The following is a 19,894-nucleotide window of genomic DNA, read 5'->3' as shown; positions in this document are numbered from 1 at the left end:
ATGCGTAGATTTGGATGCACAATCTGGCAATGTCACTGTGAATCAGCAATCTAGACCTTTTTGTAGCATGTGTGTATTCTTCTTCTGTTGCTCCCTAACATGCATCTTGTGACCCCAGAGCACATCAGTGAGGAGTGCAACATTGTGTTGGTCAACAGCACTACGTGATTGCAGATGGAGAGGTCTCCCTGCACCTCTTTTACACAAACAACTTCAAAAAGTGACTAGTGGGACCATAAATAAATCCCGATGGGTGGTGGAGAAGTCAGTTCACCTCAGGGTTCAGCAAAAATTCTGATACACCTTCCTTGGGGATCAAATAAATTAACAGTCTTGTCATTTTATCATGAATCCAATCTTTTATCAACACAAACAGATGTTGCATCTTAGTATGTTCTGTAACAGCTTAGCTTCGACTTAATCTTTTCATAAAGGCTGTCCACTCCCAGTGTCTTCTCCTAAATACATTTAGTTCACTGTTTGTGTTTCTGATAAAAGCAGAGTGTCACTGTCCATATTCCCATTGCAGTCACTGTGCCTGCGTCTCAGGGTTGACACGATCCTGGAAGATGTACAGGTTGTTTGTGGCTGCTATGGCAATGATATTCTCAGATGGGTGCCAAGCCATGTGCAGGATTTTCTTGGTGAAGTCCAGGCTATCAACGCCCACATCTCCACGGCGACGCTTACCACCAGTATACACACGCCGGGTCCGCAGGACGGCCCGAGGCTTGCTGCTTTCTCGCCAGGCCTCCAGGGTCACACCCCGCCCCGTCTCCCTGTCAAACATCCGGAAGAAGCTGTTGTATGCCCCTGTCATGATCACACTGAGAAGAGGAGGGGAGATATGGACAGATGTCATATTGAGAAGGGCAAGTAAATGCAATGCAAATGGAAAAGAGAGGTTCAGGGAAGGGTGAGGAAGTGGAAAAGAGGAAAACAAAATTGAAGCCACTGGGATTGATTTGATGTCTGTAAAGCTTGTGTCTGGGATTGATTTAAATGTCAGATAACGGCAGAGGGCGAGCATTTAGAGAATCAATGTCAGCAGAAACACACAGATGCAATACGCTCCTTAGCTTCTAAATGGACATAAATATACTGTACTTTGTCCATCTTTTTCTCCATTTTATCTTATCACTTACCTGTCTGAGCTGTTCCAAACACACTCAAATTTGTCAAAGATGCAGTCATTTTCATAGAGGGAACACAGCTTACTCCTTAGGTATTCATGGACCTGGGGATCATGCAGACAATCAACCTTAGTATCTGGGGTGGATTCAGTATTATACAGGGTAGTTCAGTTGATCGACCACATGCAACGAACCTCATGCGTTCAAATTCTGGCAGCATATTCATCTCCTTCCTCCTACTCTTCTATCGCATATAATATACTGTGTTTCTAGATGTGATACCAAAATTAAGCAACCCCTGACAACATAGGTCTTTAACTAACAATGATTTTCCAATTATCCTTAACTGTTAGATTAATCATTTCATCTACAAAATGTCAGCAAAATATAATTTGCCATGTGACCAAAAACAAGGCAAACGTGACAAACACAGGCTACATAACTAGACTGTGGGCACACAGTCAATCAGCACAGGTAATACAGATTGTAACTAACGTGGTAAAAGACAGATTAGGAGACTGATGTGCCACCTCACCTGGTACGTCTCCACCGGGCCCTTGTCCATGTTCAGGTCCCACACCTTGGCGGTGAGGTAGTCTCTCGTCAGCATGTAGCGTCCACTGTGGCTGAACTTCACGTCTGACACAGAAGAGATGATTTCTGAGAAGAAGGACCGGCTCCCTGGATCCTCGGGTTCCTCAAACTCTGTAAGGTATATACACACACACACACACACACTCAACTGTATGTTGCAAAATGTTATTGATCCAACTAACCTCTCTAATCTCCACAACATGCTCACGTTTTGTGTGTTTGTCACAGAGTGCAGAGGCTCTCATGTCACAGAGGCGCAGGGTGCCCTTGCTGCTGCTGTACACAAACAGGTGGCAGTGGTGAGGGTGGAACTCTGCTGATGTTATCACCTCGGTCAGATCCTCCATGTTGGCTGGTTTGATGTCCACAATATCTGAGAAAAAGGTCTGTTAGGGATTAAACACCACATTGGGAGGTGGCAAACGCAGCAAAGGCATTTGAGAACTGACAAATTATGATGACTATGCACATGGTGTATATGTTATAATAGTTGTTAATTTTTTCAGAACCAGCATGTTCTCCATGCTTACGCCTCAGTTAATAATCACAACCCAAAAAGATGCTCCCCAACCAAGCCCCAATATGCATGTGCGCTCTGCTCCCCTTTCTGTTCTATTTGTGGTAGTCCTGTGTGGTTCAGTAGAAAGTGTACTGCTGAGTGAATTATTAAAACTCTTTTTCCATAGATGCCTCTATGATTTTCTAGGTCAGGCTTCCAGTTGAATCGGAAATCACAAATGGCACCCCGTTCAACACGCTGCAGCCTGTGCTGAGGCGGTACTCAGCACTAATCGAAACATGAATCCAAACATAGCCATGCACTGTTTACATTAAATATAGATCCAGGATGAATTCAGATGAGCAGGAATGTAAAGTATGTTCAGACTGTATGCATATTTCAAGAGGTGGAATTCTGTGTGTGATAGCTATGTTTAAAGCATGGTACAAGATAAATTAATTTGTTATACAGGTTTGTATGAGATGAAGTTTAGACATGTGGTTTTGCTGTTCAAACTGGTATCAGTAGATGGCACTGCATGGTAAAATTGACAAATTATGCACAATAGATTTTAAAGGTAGGCATTTCTTTAGGGCAGCATGTCATTCTGTATGTATGTATAATATAGCCCATGTGAATCTGCTTCAGACAGCATCAGAGAGCATGTGTGGACATTTTGGCACCTGCATGTGGTGTCAGTCAACGATATTAATTCATGCACACTAACAGATAGGATTTATTGCATTGTTGTTTTCAATACAAAGATTCACTGACAACTATAGATGTCCTTTAGGCAAGTTACTAAGTATTTCATATTATTAACTTCACCAAACTATAGGAAAAGGCTCAGTGACGTGCACTGGAAGTTTCTGCTATAAAACTCTTCTTTTGTTTCTTATTCCTGTTCCAGAAATTGATTTTAATGTTAAATGCTCCTAGAATTTTCAGATTGCTGCTGCAGAATTAGACACACGCTAATGCTTTCATAACAGCGAAAAAGATAGCCACAATGATCTACTTTGTACTTTTATTAAGTGAAGCTCTGGGAATTTCATACCCTGTGAAATCCGAGTCGTTTCCTCCAGTAAAGGATTACATTACACACAAAAATCAGAGAATCATAGAGTCATAGAGAGCAGAGAATGATGTTTATGCGCATGGTGGAATTAAACATGAAATGTGTATGAAATGTGTAAAAAAAAAAATATATATATATCACTGTTAGGAAGGATACTGAAGCTGCGGTCCGTGATGCCCAGGTGCCAATTATTGATGCGGAGGTCATCAGCAGACAGGTAGGTCTCCCCGTCGCTGTTGACTGAGATGGAGTTAATATGGTAGGTATGACCATTGGAGAACACTCGTCTAGGACGAACCTCAACCATCAGATCTGTAGGTTTCAGCTCTGGCACCTTAGGTACAGAGATAGAAAGGAGTAATGAAAGAATGAATGGACAGAAAGAGCGGGGTAAGGAAAAGGGCGACAGCAAAGAAAGACAAACAGGAGTCAGGGATCACACTGGGCTTGCCAATCGAATGTCAACCTGATACATACACATGCAAGCCTGCATATGCACACCTTTAATTTTGTCAGTCAGATATTGTGTGTGTGCGTGTGCGTGCGTGTGCAGGCACCTGCAGAGAGGTGATGGTAGAGATGTCCTTGAGCCGTCCCTCCTCATCTTTCAGGTTGTATCCCTCTGGTCTTTTGTCTCTCTCACTCACCTTCCACAGTTTAATGGTCTTATCTGTGACGGGGAGAAAGATTTGCACATCACAGGAAGTTGATTAAGTTCAGATATAGCTGACAATAAATGCTACAGACAATTTAAACAGCCATCACATCAACAGTCAGTGGAGAAGAGCCCTGATAATGATTTCTTCTTCATATGGCCAGTTTCTAAGGCAATCCAGGTAAGTCTTTAGTGTAGATGGAAATTGTACTTTAGCGAAGAAACTATGTTGCAAATTAAATGAAATACAATTCTTCAAAACACGATCCTTGTCACACATATTTACATTAAATTTATTCATTTAGCTGATGCTTTTATCCAAAGCGACTTACAATTGCTATACATGTCAGAGGTCACACGCCTCTGGAGCAACTAGGGGTTAAGTGTCTTGCTCAGGGAAACAATGGTGGATGTCTCATAGTGGGAATCGCACCTAGGTTTCCCACACCAAAGTCAAGCATCTTATCTATACACCATCACCACCCCATTTCAGGGAAATTGTGTATTGTGACAGCACATAATTAAAGAACAGATTAGATTGTGGGGTTTTCACACTGGCAGGATGGTCCCAACACCGTACCCACAACTGTGACTCCAGTGACTGGCTTGATGTTACACTATCCCACCCACAGTAGGTCATAGAAGATGAAGCCAGGCTGACCCAATGCTGGGAATTATTTATAAATTAATTTCTACTATCAATCCATGCATATTCAAGATTGATATCTCATGGTTCCAACTGCATACCGGTCTACTAGTTGTGCTTCATCCTAACTGGGGATTAGAAATCTGGCTGATCTTCTGGTGTCGCTTTTTTCTCACCATTGGTGGAGAGGAGGAAATGTGCCGCATTCTGCTGTGGCAGCCATCTGATCTTGTTGATTTTCTCTTCAATCTCCAGACTCTTCAGGTAGTCAAAGTCTGGCTCGTGGCTCTGGAACGTACTGTAGACATTGTACTCCCCAGAGTCCCCTGTCTCCCCCGCCTCCTCTGACTCCCCTTTAGACTGTCGAGGGCAAATGGTGAAGAAAACACAGCTTTGAATTAACATTTTTGTATAAGGATACAATGGGAACAACATACCCTTAGGACAAAGAGACTGCTGTGATTAGGGTATAGATAATAAATATTAATTCATGCTGTTTGTGGATATCCTGTGTAGAATGGGGATGATTCAAGTTTAACAAGTTAAACCGACCTCAGTTTCTCTCTGGAAGATGACCACTCTGCCACCTTTATCCCCCGTGGCCAGAAGGTCCCCTGTCTGGTTAAACTCCACCGTAGAGATAACATCAGCTGGGAGGTAGAAGGGAAAATGTGACGAGATTAAGCAGGATAGTGGTTAGAATACAAGAAGTTGGGGTGGGTGGGAGCTAAAGAGATGATATAATAGAAAGGAAATTAAGTAGGCACAGAGGAAATGAGGGGCAGATAATTAAGAGACAAATGTGGGAAGAGGGTGGGAATGAAAGAATACTGGATCAATCCATAGTATCCTGTTCAAAAAAAACCCAGAAAAACCCTTGACATAGAAACATTCACAATAGCAACAAGAAGCCACCAGCTACCAGGTCTTTAGACCATGAATCAAACATTTATTTATAGAATACAATGTCAAAATCATATCTAATATGTAAAATAGGCCTAACAATGCAGTGACTCTAAAGGAACGTTCAGGAAGTCATGGAGTGATTATTGCCAACATTCATTCCCAATATTCAGCAGTGCAGGTTTTAATGCACCCATGAAGCTGAAATGAATCCATCCAATCATACCAGCATGTTATCTGACACCACAGAGACGGCAATGACACAACGGCTGCTCTACCTTCAGTGACGTAGTCTCGCAGGAAGGTGTGGTTGATTTTGGGGCTCTCAGCGTCCTCGCCCATCTGAAGCCGAGGGAGGGTGACCCGCCAGCGCGCCCGTCCTGAGGGGAAGGGTCCGATCCGTGCTCTCTCTCCCCACCCAGCCTCCGCCCATGCTGCTACGGCCTAGCGGAGCAGCCTGGAACAAGGCATCCTGGGAAACCAGCCGGCCGGAAGGAGAAGAGGCGTGACGATGAGATGGGAGACAAGAATGGAGAGGGAGGAGAAAGAGAGTTTTATAGAAAGGGGAAAGGGACTTTGAGGAAAAGAAGATGCACAAGAATGGAAAACTGGTGAGGAAGAAGATGCGAGGCAGGAAGAAGTGGATGCAAAGGCTGATGATGAAGTCAGTTTTGGAAAGAAAAGAGGAGGGCTGTCATTAAGCAGGCTGACAATATGTGCACACAGCATGCCAAATGGAGTGACCTTTGTTAGACATTCAACACACTCATTAGCAAAGACACGTGTGCAGACGCACAAGGCCTATTCCATGTGGAAGCAAATCCCACAGCTGTAGAAAAACAACAAACAGCCCATATAAAATATAAAATATGAAAACAGAAACAAGCACAAGATGGACAGGATGTGTGTTTGTGAAAATATCCACAACATTCACCCAGTGTAGCTCCTGCAGTGGTAGTAAATGCTCCCAAGGTGTGGTAGTCCTCTCTGCCTACTTTCCAGATCCCTGCTCTCACACGCGCACACACACACACTTCTCAAATAGATAGTCCTTGACGGAGATCAGAGGAGAACGCAATGTCTTGCCTGTGCTGCAGGAGGGAGAAAGGCCTCAGCACACCTACCAGTCCGCCTGCTGCTGCTGCTGCTATTCCTGCCTGTCTGTCTGCCTGTCCGAGGGGGAGGAGGAGGGAGAGAGAAGAGAGAGCAAGGTTGGTGTGAGAGGACGAGAGGCAAAGGAGGAGAAAAAAGAGAAGGAGAGAGGGATAACGAGGAGGATGGAGGTCTGCTGCCTGGTGATGCTGTGGAACTGATTCTGTGCAGCATCCACTGTGTCATGGCAGCCTCCTCCTGGAGCAGCCAATCACAGCACAGCTGTCAGTCGTGGATCCACCCACTGCAGATGATAACGGAGAAAGAGGCCAGCAGAGGGAGCAGTTAGACACTGAGAGGTGTGTGGCTGAGCCCTGGTAAAATTCTGAATAACATCTAGGGTTTTAAAAAAGGGAAGACTTTAATTACAACACAAAAGCAATGCTTTAAATTAAATGCTCACACACCAATTTCCTGATCGATTTGTGTTTCTCTTCACACACAACAGTGTTATCTGGCTATCTCAGAGGCAGCCCATCAGTTAAATGAAATATAATGGTTTAATAAGCCTTTTCCACAGCACTGTTTGGCATTCCCTCAACAAAAAACCTTGGTCTGACCATAGGCTTATGTTCCTCCCTGTTTCTTACATGGACATATTCTTTGTCATGCTGCCCTTATGTGACCATCTTCAAGACTTCTTAAAAAGCAAAAACAAATCTGACATCTCTTTTCAGAACCTTTTCATTACCGCCATTCCTGTACTCCACTCCCTGCATGCAGTGAGGTCACACCTCACTACCATCTACAGTACTAACATTGAACACTGGTTGCCTGTTTACTGTGGATGTGTGCATGTTTTGGTGCAGGCTTCTTTTGTAACAACAAAAACAGTAAAATATAGGTAAGGCCTTAAGTTTATTTTCAGATGTTTTGACTGTTGCAGATTACAAGTCCAATTCAAGCAAAGCTATATTAATCTATAATGCTACCCACCAGTGTTTACGACTGGAAAATGCTTAGTGTCTTGTTTTTAAGACACACATTATGACCTATGAGTAAAGTAAAAATTTCTCACCCAAGTGCAAGAAGTGCAACATTTTGATTTGTCATTTATTTATTTAATTCCTGTACAATTCTATTAGTTCAATTCTATCATGATTATTCCCAGTGAGTGATAGGGGCAAGCAAGTGATATGTGTGTGTGCATTCACAGCAGAAATCAATCACGATAAGGTCACTAATACATAGGTCACAAACTCAAACATTATTCAGGTAACTTAATACACTTAGCCAAAGATTTGACTGTGGGACACACCTATGGGCAAATTCCTAATGAAGCAAAGCCCAAGGCTGGAGCCAGTCCATTAATTATGTGAATAAGTTCACATTAATTCCCTTTAATGAGTAAACCTGTGGCGCCAGATCGGCTAAAGAAAGGTCAGGGGATTACCTTGACGCAGTCGTTTCCACGGGCTGCTCCATAGACATCGCTCTCCTCTCTCACGCGTCACTTCAGTCTGCCTCACTTACTCTTACTCTACATGGCATGCGTTTCTCCTAGAGAACTCACACAAACTCAAACTGAGTTTAGTAGATCTTTTTTCGCTTTACTTGAGCGAGGGGATGCCATGCCTCCACTCTGAAGCGCCGGAGTCTATGGAGCCTGGCAGCGCGACCCCCGTGGCATCTCCTGCCGCCGAGACTGAGGAGTCCTTCCGCAGGGAAACAGTGGCTAAGCCGCCGATGGTTGCGGGCATGGGCTGGTTCTTTTCCCCGCTGTGGAGCCCCCGCTCCAAGACGCACCGCAGGAGGTTTGGAGACAGTGTGAAAAGCGACCAGGTGGAGGCCTGGCTGGATGACCACTCCGACTTCACGAGGGCGTACTTTTTACGCCGAGCTTCCTCGTAAGATATTTTACACCATAACCGTTTCTAACTCAATATATGGACACATTTCTTTGAAAAGCCCTCAGTTTTGTACTTTATAATGTATGCTGTTGATATTGACTGTAGCCAAGAAAGTCTGGCGTTATAAATCTGCTTTAGAAACATTGTTGCAGTAAGGAAATGTTCATCTTCTTCATGTTCTGATTTGTGCTTTCCCACCAAATTAGTTATTGTAATCTCTCTTGTATATGACTTCTGGGTCAGTGGTCCACAGGCAGAGATGTCTCCACTGCTGCCCAGGTTTCACAGGAGCAGCTCGGACCACTCTGACCTGGTCATGAAGGCTCATCATCGCAGGGCTTCCTCTCCACTGACCAGCTCACATGTTTCATCATTAACGGACAGGCTCAGACCCCTCGCTTCCAATCTCATTGCCCCTGAGTGGATGGATCGCTCCAGTCCAGATTTATTGGGCAGTCACTCCCCTTGCTCTCCCCGCACTTCACGCTTTTCATACTCCCCCTGCCGTCCTCTTTCTCCCATATGCCCTTGCTCCCCTGACTTACCCCGCTTCCATCAGCCTTTGTGTCCCAAGACTGCAGCCTGTGGTCATGGTGAGTGCTGCCCATGGATGATGGAGCTCCTAAGAGGAGGTCTGAGCTGGATTGGTTCCATAGCAGAGCTCTGCCATGGGGCTGTCCAGCATGCTGGAGAGCTGCTGGCAGCCGAGGCCTGCTCCCTCTCTCTGGTTAATAAAGACTGTGGTGGAAGGAACACCTTGGAGGAGGTAATCGCCCCGACAGAATTGGGGTGCTTGGGCGAAGGAAACCTCTGCAGCCATGCACAGCTGGAGCTGCTGAAGGGTATCATGGAACGTGTACTGGCTACAGGGTCTCCAGTGAACCTGAGAGAAACAGAGGTAAACCATCAGTCTGACACATGCAGTCAAGTTGTCGTTATCATGACTGCATTTTGTAATAAGCTCTGCTCAACAGACAGTTGACCTAAGTTTCTAAACATGACAAAGGTATTGACAAAGGGCTCAGAAATGGCAAACAAGGATAGATGACTGTAAGCTAAATGAGTCACCCAGTTCCCGATAACCTGTTTTTAGACGATGACATGGTTGTTTCGTGGAGTGTGGGATTCTGTGTAAGGGAATCCTAGATGACGCACCTGCTTCTAATCCTTTTAGAGACTTAGTTGACTGATTAACCTCTGATTATTGAGACGCTGATGTTCCCTACTACACTTATCCTTGCATGCAACCGAGCAAAGAGGGAGGATGGCACAGCACACTTAAGGTCCTATGAGTACTCACACACACCCTCCTTGTCCTCACCACCAATGTAATTAGGAACCAGTGCCAATGCCTGTGTCACAGGAGGTGATGTGTGGAGGAGGTTTTAGGACCCAATTGCAGGACATGAAGGCTGAGCAGATATAGTGTGATGATTTATTCAAGCAAAACAAAAGCGAGCACACTTACTGAGAGCGGCTGAGTCCAAAATAATCCAAAATAATAACAGTCAAAACGAAACAACGTGATCCCAACAGAAAATCCAAAGGGTACAAAATCCAAATATCCACAGAACAGGCTGAGAATAGGCAGGGCAGGACAAGCTACACACGACAATGACCAGACACAGACATGTGTCATGCAGGCAGGCAGAGAGGATTAGCAGGGGGGAACAGACAGAACACAGGTTACAAAACACAAGACAAGAATCTAACTGGAACTCAAAACACAGAACAGACAAGACAGAAACAGGCAACTCCACAACAAGACAGAACAGGCTAAGATAACTGAACAGAAAAGAGCAGGCTAACACAGAATGACAGGCACAGATCAACACCAAACTAAACAGGAAACCAACTGAAATGCACTAAAGTCACTGAGTAGACTGCAAAACTAATAATACAGATAGACTAAAACATAACAGGGACAACAGACTGAAACAAGAAACACAGAACAGACTAACATCAAACAGGCAGAGGTAAAAACTAACACAGAACACAAGACAACATACAGACAGGGCTGAAACCCAAAACACAACTGAAAGATAAACCAAGGTTCACAACCAACACAGACAAATGTTTAGTTACGGTGTTTTATTGCGATTGTTATTTTCTGGAACTGTTTTTAACCCCTTGTTGTTGTAGCACTTTGAGATTTCCCTGAAATGTAAAGTGCATTATAAATAAAATTTATTATTATTATTATTATTATTACAAGGCCAGCATGCAGATACAGAAACCACAGAAAGAGCAGACAAGATAACACAGTAGACAATAACTACACAGAACAGGCAGAAAACAGAACAAACATAGTCAAACAATTAACAAGACATGCAGAGATCAGAATTAGCACCTGGCAGACAGGCAGACCTGTGACAGCCTGACAGAGTTGCACACCAAGTAATCCCCAGTCAGCGTGGGTGTGGATGGGTAGTTCCTGATAATGTCAGATGTGTGTAAAGACGATGAACACCAGGTAGTTTAAGGGCACAGGAGTATGAATTACATAAATTGTAAAAAGATCTTAATATACACAATGGTGCTGTACACATGTTTCACACACAATTGTGGTGTGCTTAAGTGTAAGTGTCTGCAGCGTCATGTACTTAGATTTTCTTTGTTCGCCTCCTCAGGACCCCAAAGTCGACTTTGATCAATCATCAAAGATCAGGACTGTGTTGAGTGTTCCCATCAAGAACCACAGGGGAGAGGTAACATTTTATTTGCAGATGCCTCTTGTTTAATCAGGGTAAATATATAACAGTTCTATGGAACTTTCAGTGGGATTAGTGTCGATATGTTGTAGCAGAGTTCGTAACATGGATTGTGAAACAATAAAATGTCTTCTCCTTGTGGACAGGTGGTAGGTGTAGTGGTAATGATCAACAAGAGAAATGGCTGCGATGGATCAGTTTCTGTTTTCACCAACATGGATGACAAGGTGAGGGATAGGAGATTTGGGCCTGTTACTACAGGGCAGCAAATGTTGGCGCTTTCGTCTATTTTATGTTACTTATTATTCAATGTATGGTTGTCTCTCATTTTAATTCTAACCATATAGACATTTTGTTAAGAAGTGACAAATTGCCATCTACTAGCAATTAATATGAGTTAAGTACTAGTTATATTTTATTGGCCAGGTGCTGTCCAATCATATGGATGTGTTGGCGATGGTCCTGGATAATGTCCAGCTGTATGAGAGCTCAAGACACGAGGCCAAACGCAGTCAGGTACCACAATCAGAGAATGATATAATATATATATATATATATATATATATATATATATATATATATATATAAATGTGTTGTGTGTGTGTGTGTGTGTGTGCAATCTATTTATGTATATCTGTGTGTTTGTTTGTGTGTGTGTGTCAGGCCCTGATAGAGATGGCACAGGTATTATCAAAAGGACACAATTCCTTTGAAGTTCTGCTGAGTAAGATGGCTGCCACCATCATGCCCTTCACACATGCTCAGTACTGCACCATCTTCATCCCTGAGCCAACCTCAACTCCGGAAGACAAGGTGCGACATCCTTTTTAAAATACCTTTTTTTGTTTGTTTACAAAAGTACGCATCACTCCTGATTTACGGTATTTTCCGTCCCGCGGGTGGTTTTATTTCAGGTTTCATTCTCCAGAGTGATCCACCTGGAGTGTGAAGAGCTTGGATCAACCTGTCAGATCTACAGAAGGTTCTGCCCGCTCATTGCTTCTTGCCTGGTCGATAGCTGTGCAGACAGATTTGTTTAGTAATACTTGTAGTGAACCAAATTACTTTCCAAGTCTTGCTTGTATACATTGTTCATGATATTTTCTTCATCTGACAAATATTTTCTTCATCTGTAAATGGTTACATATAATGTTTTCAGGGAGCGTGACATCAGTGCTATAGACCCATCACATGCCCTTCGAACTCTGGTTGCTATGGAAACACTTAATATGGCAGAGAGTTCTGAGGAATCAATAAGGAGTCTGATCTGCTGCCCTGTCAGAAATGAGAGGTCTGAAGATGTTATTGGTGAGTATCTTTTGAATGACAATGCTTATTATACATTATTCATCTGTCTCAGCTGTATTTACGCTCTCAGATCACAAACTGTAGGCTTCCAAATGTTACTTTATAAAGTCTGCCTTCTCTAAAACACAGCAATACAGTCATTCATGCTTGACACGCTAACCATAAAAAGGTAATTTGGCGTTGATTACCTGGTAAAGTAGTCTGCTGTGTGGTAGTAAAGTGATTAAGACTGTTTAGGTTTTAATTAAACTCCTGAAAACTTTAAGATCATGTGCTGGATGCACGGAAGAGATTAGTTATCTTCACTGTTTCCACCAAACTAGCCCTGGACCTCTGACCAAAGTCTTAACCTCCTCTCTCTGGTTAGACAAATATACAGTAAGTTGACACACACACTAAAGATGGGGAACCTCTTAAAATGTCTTGCTCATACTGCACAACTGTCCTCTATCCACTTCTTTATCGTCACAAAGCGGTGTGCCAGCTGATGAACAAAAGGAGCAGAGACTCCAATGATATGGAAGCCTTTAACAGATATGATGAGTGCCTACTAGAGGACCTGGCAGTGTACTGTGGCCTGGCCATGCAGTATGCTCAGGCTGTGCAGATCACAGAGGAGCGGAGGGCCAGTATAGAGGTCACACAGGAGGTGGGTGGACCCCTCATTCTACTCAGATCTTAACCTTAGAGCCAAGTGAACCTATTCAAATGTTTTGCAACTTCCAATGTATGTGTTTATTCACTCTTCTTCTCACAGGTCCTTGCCTACCATATCACCGCAGCAGAGCAGGAAATCCAAACATTGCAGGTGATTCTTAACTTTCTTTGGTAGAAATTAGTGCTTTCTCCTAGCCCATCAGTAGTCTTGGAATCACCCCTCAGTTTATTCATGAAGGTCCAGCTTTAATGCAAACGTAATACTAATGGTCTACCAACTTAAAGCTCTTCATTAGCTGTTATCACGGCCTGTGAGCGGCAAAGGTGATGGTAACCTCCTCACCTATGTTATACCTAGATCTCCATGTATGCACGGTGTGTGCGGGCAAGAGGTAGAGAAATAAATCACATGTTTTCAGTTGTGTTTGTGGGTGGATGAAGTGTATATTTTAATGGCTTTCCTTTGTGTTTTTGTTTTGTGTTTTCAGGAGGCCACAATTCCTTCTGCCGATTCACTGCATGTTCTAGACTTCAATTTTTCTGTTTTTGGTCTGCCAGAAGACCTGACCTCTCAGGCCACCATTCGTATGTTCATGGACCTCAATTTGGTGCAGGATTTCAATATTGATTACAAGGTAACAGACCTGCTAATAATTAGGCTTCATGGCCAACAGTCTTTCTAATAGAGAGTAGTAGCACTGTTGTTACCACCTGAGTATAGAGACTGATTTAAATTAGTTAATTGAAGGTTTTTAGGATTAAAGAATATGAACATGATGGTTTTATATTTGTACGGCTCCAATTTAGCTACTTTAAATCTCTCTTCATATACACACTGAAATTAACAAACCAGCCTCTATAAAAATGGAAAACATTTGCAGTTTGAGTTGTTCATATGTTGGCTCTTATTGCATTTGGTTGAATTTAATCACGCTTGAGTTGTTCACCACCACTTGCACGTGTCTCTTTCCTCCAGAGCCTCTGCCAGTGGGTCCTGACTGTGAGACGTGGTTACAGGAACAACGTGCCTTATCACAACTGGAACCATGCACTTAGCACCGCTCAGAGCATGTTTGCTATGCTCATGGCCACAGACCAACTCCGGGTCAGTGCATGCGTGTGTCTACATTATGTGTGTTTTTATAGCAAATATAATAATATAACTTTTGTTGAGCGGCTCTCTGCATTCTAAACCGTTACATGTTGACTTTTCATTTTTGTTACAAAATGACATATCAAACATCATACGACATAATTGTTCTCAGATGACCAGAAAGAGAGTGGTTAACTTTTATAAGCAAACTGGGGACGAGGGTAACCATCTGTTATTGTGTCTATGAAACAACACAAACAAAGAGCTTTTTTGCGTTTTTAGCGGAGAAAGTTCCAAAGTGGTTACATTTAGCAAATAGTGCTGACTGGACACAAAGTAGCAGGAATTTAAATACAAATCTCATAAAAACACAGGAAAATGTATCCACCCTCTAACATGACATTGACCATTTTGTCATATTTTACAATTCATTACAAGTCCACTGAGTTTCATATGTTTAAGTTCAGCTATTCTAAAGTCTGTCCAGGAGTCATTTAAGGACTTATCCAGTACAGAGCACTCCTAATTATTTGAAAGAGGATTAATGTTGGACCTCCCCAAACCTCTTGAATGCGTTCCATGGGGATCACACACCAGAGGAAGCCTTACTTAAGTGACCTCTGCCGCTCACTTATTTTAGTCCCGCTCACTCTCTATTTACATGATTAATTGTGACATTGCTGTGAAAATTAGTCACCTCTTTCTGTTAAACGTGTCATCGTTACAGATATTCATGCAAATCATATTGAAGTTTTAAGAGCTGTCGACTCATTGGCCGGATCTTTGGATTCTTTGGGTTGGTCTATCAGATCTGATATAGAGCCTATTTTTGCGGAACACAAGTTGGCAATTTTTAGCTTTACAACTAAATTTGCCCCAATCTTTCTCACCAGTACATTTTAATTGCCTTCAAAATGTAGGTTATATTTCATTTCAGCCATACATCAGCCTCCATTTTGTTGAGTTTGAGTTTGGCCGTGTAACAACATATATTTGTAACAAGATATTTGGTGTAAACCTTGACTAGCATGTGGACCATTAATAATACATCAGCATCCATATCAACAAAAATCTTATATATTTTACAAACGTGAAACTGCAACACACAGTTTGGTATAACAGTATTGTATTGTGGTTGTCTTTGCACATGCCAAAACAAGTCAGTGTTGGGTAAACTACAACAGTTTTCTTTTTTATGGAATAACTTTGTTGGATATTTTACAATGTTCATTCTTGGAAGGTGCAATCTGCTTTACAGAATCTCTGTGAAATGTGCTTTTTCCTTAATGCAAGAGCCTTGAGGTTACACACAAACCCCTTTTGTTGATTAATTGATTTCAATGTAAAAAGTGGAAAAATATACAAAATTAAATATGCTTTATTGTCGAGAAGTGGGGAAATAACTTTCTTAACTATGTCTATCTCTATTTCTATTTCTGTTGGTATTTCAGACGATCTTTTCCCGTCTGGAGATCTTAGCATTGATGATCGCCACTCTGAGTCACGATCTTGACCACAGAGGAGTCAGTAACTCTTACATAAAAAGGTAAACATTGTTATTATTCTATTTTCTTTACTCAAAAAATATCTAATCATTAGCTATGTATATTTTTATTTGATTTAGATTTATCCTGTATCATACTGGTCATTTTATCATTTATTTGCCAATTTCTCTCTCTCTCTCTCTCAGGAGTCAGCAGCCTTTAGCTCAGCTGTATGGACATTCTTCTCTTGAAAACCACCACTACAACCTGTGCCTCTTTATCCTAAACAACACTGTAAGACCTCATTCATTAATCTGTTCGATCATTTTGACCCATCTCTTTTGTCCAGCCTATGAGTCACCTGTGTATGCACCCTGTCCTCAGGTAGCAGGTACATCACACGGACGTGTGATGTACCTGCTACCTGTTTCATCTAATCCAACCACACGTAAACCATAATACACTCCACTGCTTTTCTCCAATAATCACACTTAGTTGGACTCTGGATCTGTCTGTCTGTCTGTCTTTCCCTGTCTCTGTGACTAAAGAGGACTCATTTTAAAACTAAGCTTTGCATGACACACATGGACACATATTGTCATAGCAAATATTTGAACATAAATTATATATTATATGTTATATTTATATACACTATGACGGAATGAAATTAATTGCATGATAGCATGTAATATATTCTGCTTGCTAGACAGAATAAAAAATGTGATTATTGAGTTTCTTCAAAAACAGCATACTATGCAAAATCTGTGATGTCGTCAGATATTCGCCAAGAGAAATATTGCCAAATTTCCATATAAGTGTTTTTATCCTTTCACTGTCTCTGCATATATCTGCTAGTCAGAGACTCTAAGTCTTCGCTTTACTTCACTGTCTTATTCGGTCGCTGCCTCTCTCGTAATCTCCCAGGGGAGTCAGATTCTCAGTGGTCTCTCTTCAGAAGACCACAGAGCTGTACTACAGATGATCAAAAGGGCAATCCTCGCCACTGACCTGACCGTCTACATGGAGTATGTTAAAACATAAAATGTCAAAGTAGCCTTAGGTAAAACATTGTGTACACCATGTTTTACCCCTGATATCCTTTGTGTTTTGTGCTTGTCTTTTTAGGAGAAGAAAAGAGTTCTTTTCCCTCACTAAGAAAAGCAGAGTGAGCTGGAGAAGTGAGAATCAAAGAGATTTACTGAGGTGACAATTGAATAAATTAGACTCAGGGACATATGATAATGATATGTATGATGGGGTTGGGCAATGGTCTGTTCCTTAAAGATATTTTTTTCACCCCACAGGTCGATGCTGATGACAGCTAGCGACCTCTCTGCTATCACAAAGCCTTGGCCTGAACAATACAGGGTAGGTCATTTGAACACATTTCATCCGACACTTAATCTCTCATTTTGAGTTCATGACAACCTTAACTTCAATCTCATAACAGATTGCCAACCTGGTTGCCATGGAGTTCTTTGCACAGGGGGACAAAGAGAAGCAAGAGTTCAAAATCAAGCCCATTGTAAGTGTTGCTAGCAGGATTTTGTTACCATGTTTATTGCACCAAGGGATCTCAAAATGTCTAAATTAATTTAAAACATCAATTTTATCTGTCATAACTATCAAATATTTATTTTCACACTCTTCTCTATGGTAAAATAAGAATCATATTCATTCTGAAATTGTTATTTTACCTCCCTGATGCAGCCTTTTCTTTCATGCTGAGGGGTCATTCAGGCATGTTTTTGATCCAAGTTAAATTCTCATTGTTAAATTTACAAAAATTAAGATTGCTATATAATAGCATCACATCGATCAACTGATGTCAACCCAGAAATGGAGAAATACACACAGCTATCTTTTTGCTTTTCAAACACGTTGAACTGTTTGTCTTCTGGGGGAAATAGTAATAAATAAGTAGGCGATGGCACTAGTCACGGTGGACTCATTAGGTGATTTCTCCTGCATTTCATCCCACAGGGTTGTTATTGCCTCTCAGGCTGACTTAAAAAATAATACTATGATTGACTAAATCACCTACAATTAATCTGGCCTCCTAAGAAATAATCCTATTCTAACAGCCGGTTTACACTCTCTTCTCACCAGGACATAATGAACAGAGAAAACAGCACTCGACTGCCATTTATGCAAGTTGAATACATTGATGACATCTGCTATCCACTCTACAAGGTGTGTTATTTCTGCAGGTGTTCTATGTGTGTGGATGCATAATTGCACATGCAACAGGTGTGTGCATGTTTGCATGGAAAAGAGGATCACACTATTGTCTTTATCGTTGTCCCATTCTCTCACTTTCTGCTCTGATTTCCTCTTTTCCATCACTCCAATCATCACACTCTCTTTCTCTGTCTCCCTCAGGCTGTATCAAGACTGTTTGACACCTGCGCTCCACTGCTGAACGGTTGTAAGAAGAACAGAGAAAACTGGCTGCATGTTGCTGAGGAAGCAGAGGAAGAGAACAGTGAAAATAATAGTGGTGTAACCCTGGAAGCACACAACAACAACGAGGAAGACACACAGACAGAGGAATAGAGGACAGGGCAGAAGATGAAGACACCTAGCTTTGGTCGCAATTCAGTTTTATTTATATAGAGTCAAATCATAACAGAGGTTATCTCAAGGCACTTGCCATACAGGGCAGGTCTATATGAGCACATATAGACCTGCTCTATACGCACACCTTGGCTAAATATTGACCAAGTGCCCACACATCAGAACTCTCACAAAAAGGTGTTATATATACACATGCGTGTAATCCACCATAGATGACTGCGAATCTTCATAGACACCATACTAAATACGCTTTTTGTCTGTATTCTTTTCTGGGTTTTATGAATACATCTGTAGGTATTGGAATTCATACTAAGTTGTAAATGTGTGGGATTTAAAAATTTGCACAGGAGAAATTAGGTTTCATGTAAGAGAGTTACCATGTTGCCACATATCAAACCAGCACACATCTTTGTGTAAAATGTTGTTGTCCACCCTTTGATGTAGTCAATGTAAGATGTAAGATTCATACCGAGACGCAATCATGTGTGTCTTTTTATAATATAGTTATTATTATATATCTTATTATTATTATCTCTTATTATTATTAACATCTCCCATGCAGTCAGCTGCCAGAGACCAAACAACTATAATGTATATTCATTAGGCCTGCTGCCAGTGGACGATTTCTGACCCTCTGGTAATGCTATTAAATGTTCACAGTCTGTGGTCAGAATTGCTAGATTAGCCATATCTGCAAACTATTGATAAGAAATTTCATGTCAAGCAGCTTATTCTTACTCGGTTTCACCTCAGGTCGGTAGTAGTAGGATGGTTAGCTCCCCTTCCTAACCTGCGCTTAACTGCTGTGGGTTCATTTAGGGACTATCAATAAATGACACAATATAAAAAAAAAAATTTCAATACCTTCATGCTAACTTACCCATATGAGTGCAAATTATGATTAAAAAATATATTAAATGGGTCTAATTGCACACTTATAATGATTGCTTATATGTAATTAATTTATTACTGCACTGGCCACATAGGACACAGATCTTAATGTTAGATTTTAGTCCTGGTTAACTGGTGTTAAATTACAGGGAAGGTAATGAAATAAAACACTGTTATTAACACCAATATTTCTATAAAATAGTAGAAGCACCAAAATCAAATATGGAGAGGTCTGTCCTATTTATCCAGTGTAGTAAGATTTGGTATTGATTTTGAGTAACTGGGACACATTAGATGGAATTTATTGAAAAAACTGCCATTATTATTTTTTAATTATAATATTTATGTAACATAAAATAAATACACATTAGCAATCAAAATAAAAAAACATTTCAAAACCTATTTTACTTACACTGGTCTGACAGGGTGAAAAGTGTTTTTGTCATCCTGTAGGACCAGCCTTGTAGGGATTTTCACAACCACTGAAAGTTATACCTACTGTGTGTTCTGAATTTGTTACCGTGATACTTTTAGTCCTATTAATGTTTATGCTGATATCAATTAGTACATTTTGACAAACCATTCAATTTTTACAAATAATGAATTAATCATGACTTTTCAGTTTCAGTGTCATAAAAGCCAAGAAGATTATCTCTCTCTCTG

General features: G+C 41.4%; 2 protein-coding genes across 4 annotated transcripts; one reads left to right on the top strand and one right to left on the bottom strand.

Moving 5' to 3' along the window:
- Positions 1 to 339: 339 nt before the first annotated feature.
- On the bottom strand, positions 340 to 6,898 carry ppp2r2ca (protein phosphatase 2, regulatory subunit B, gamma a). Of its 3 annotated transcripts, none has more exons than XM_038713539.1 (10): positions 6,633 to 6,898; positions 5,787 to 6,161; positions 5,158 to 5,255; positions 4,782 to 4,965; positions 3,862 to 3,974; positions 3,461 to 3,638; positions 1,936 to 2,100; positions 1,669 to 1,838; positions 1,146 to 1,237; positions 340 to 827 (listed from the first exon to the last, which is right to left on the bottom strand). In XM_038713539.1, exons 2-10 carry the CDS (start codon positions 5,848 to 5,850, stop codon positions 530 to 532), a joined length of 1,362 nt encoding a protein of 453 aa, XP_038569467.1. In that variant the 5' UTR covers positions 5,851 to 6,161; positions 6,633 to 6,898; the 3' UTR covers positions 340 to 529. The 3 variants fall into 3 exon arrangements, with proteins under 3 accessions (XP_038569467.1, XP_038569469.1, XP_038569468.1); XM_038713541.1 differs by having other exon boundaries at positions 5,787 to 5,980; XM_038713540.1 differs by having other exon boundaries at positions 5,787 to 6,898.
- A 1,161-nt stretch (positions 6,899 to 8,059) lies between these two features.
- On the top strand, positions 8,060 to 19,259 carry pde5aa (phosphodiesterase 5A, cGMP-specific, a). Its single transcript, XM_038713533.1, has 20 exons — positions 8,060 to 8,507; positions 8,754 to 9,408; positions 11,141 to 11,218; positions 11,368 to 11,448; positions 11,648 to 11,737; positions 11,885 to 12,034; positions 12,136 to 12,203; positions 12,381 to 12,529; positions 13,003 to 13,178; positions 13,287 to 13,337; positions 13,675 to 13,821; positions 14,163 to 14,291; positions 15,731 to 15,825; positions 15,970 to 16,057; positions 16,688 to 16,788; positions 16,889 to 16,966; positions 17,068 to 17,131; positions 17,214 to 17,288; positions 17,873 to 17,956; positions 18,146 to 19,259. The coding sequence occupies exons 1-20, from the start codon at positions 8,227 to 8,229 to the stop codon at positions 18,317 to 18,319; spliced, it is 2,814 nt and encodes a 937-aa protein (XP_038569461.1). The 5' UTR covers positions 8,060 to 8,226; the 3' UTR covers positions 18,320 to 19,259.
- The last annotated feature ends 635 nt before the right edge of the window (positions 19,260 to 19,894 follow it).

This window comes from Micropterus salmoides, unplaced genomic scaffold, assembly GCF_014851395.1.
Source record: "Micropterus salmoides isolate LMB-PRFRI ecotype aquatic unplaced genomic scaffold, ASM1485139v1 Ms_hic_scaffold_12, whole genome shotgun sequence".
Taxonomy (NCBI): Eukaryota; Metazoa; Chordata; class Actinopteri; order Centrarchiformes; family Centrarchidae; genus Micropterus; species Micropterus salmoides.
The sequence above is the reverse complement of the archived record's forward strand: the minus strand, read 5'-3'. Positions and strand labels throughout refer to the sequence as shown.

Bases quoted from the DNA above. Each gene is read 5' to 3' on its own strand.
- ppp2r2ca (XM_038713540.1), bottom strand. From the start codon at position 5,850: ATGGGCGAGGACGCTGAGAGCCCCAAAATCAACCACACCTTCCTGCGA. The intron at 4,966-5,157 runs GTCGGTTTAACT...TGCCCTCGACAG, and splicing joins TCTTCCAGAGAGAAACTGAG to TCTAAAGGGGAGTCAGAGGA. The intron at 1,839-1,935 runs GTGAGCATGTTG...TATACCTTACAG, and splicing joins CTGTGACAAACACACAAAAC to AGTTTGAGGAACCCGAGGAT.
- pde5aa (XM_038713533.1), top strand. From the start codon at position 8,227: ATGCCATGCCTCCACTCTGAAGCGCCGGAGTCTATGGAGCCTGGCAGC. The intron at 16,789-16,888 runs GTATGTTAAAAC...TTGTCTTTTTAG, and splicing joins GACCTGACCGTCTACATGGA to GAGAAGAAAAGAGTTCTTTT. The intron at 17,132-17,213 runs GTAGGTCATTTG...ATCTCATAACAG, and splicing joins CTTGGCCTGAACAATACAGG to ATTGCCAACCTGGTTGCCAT.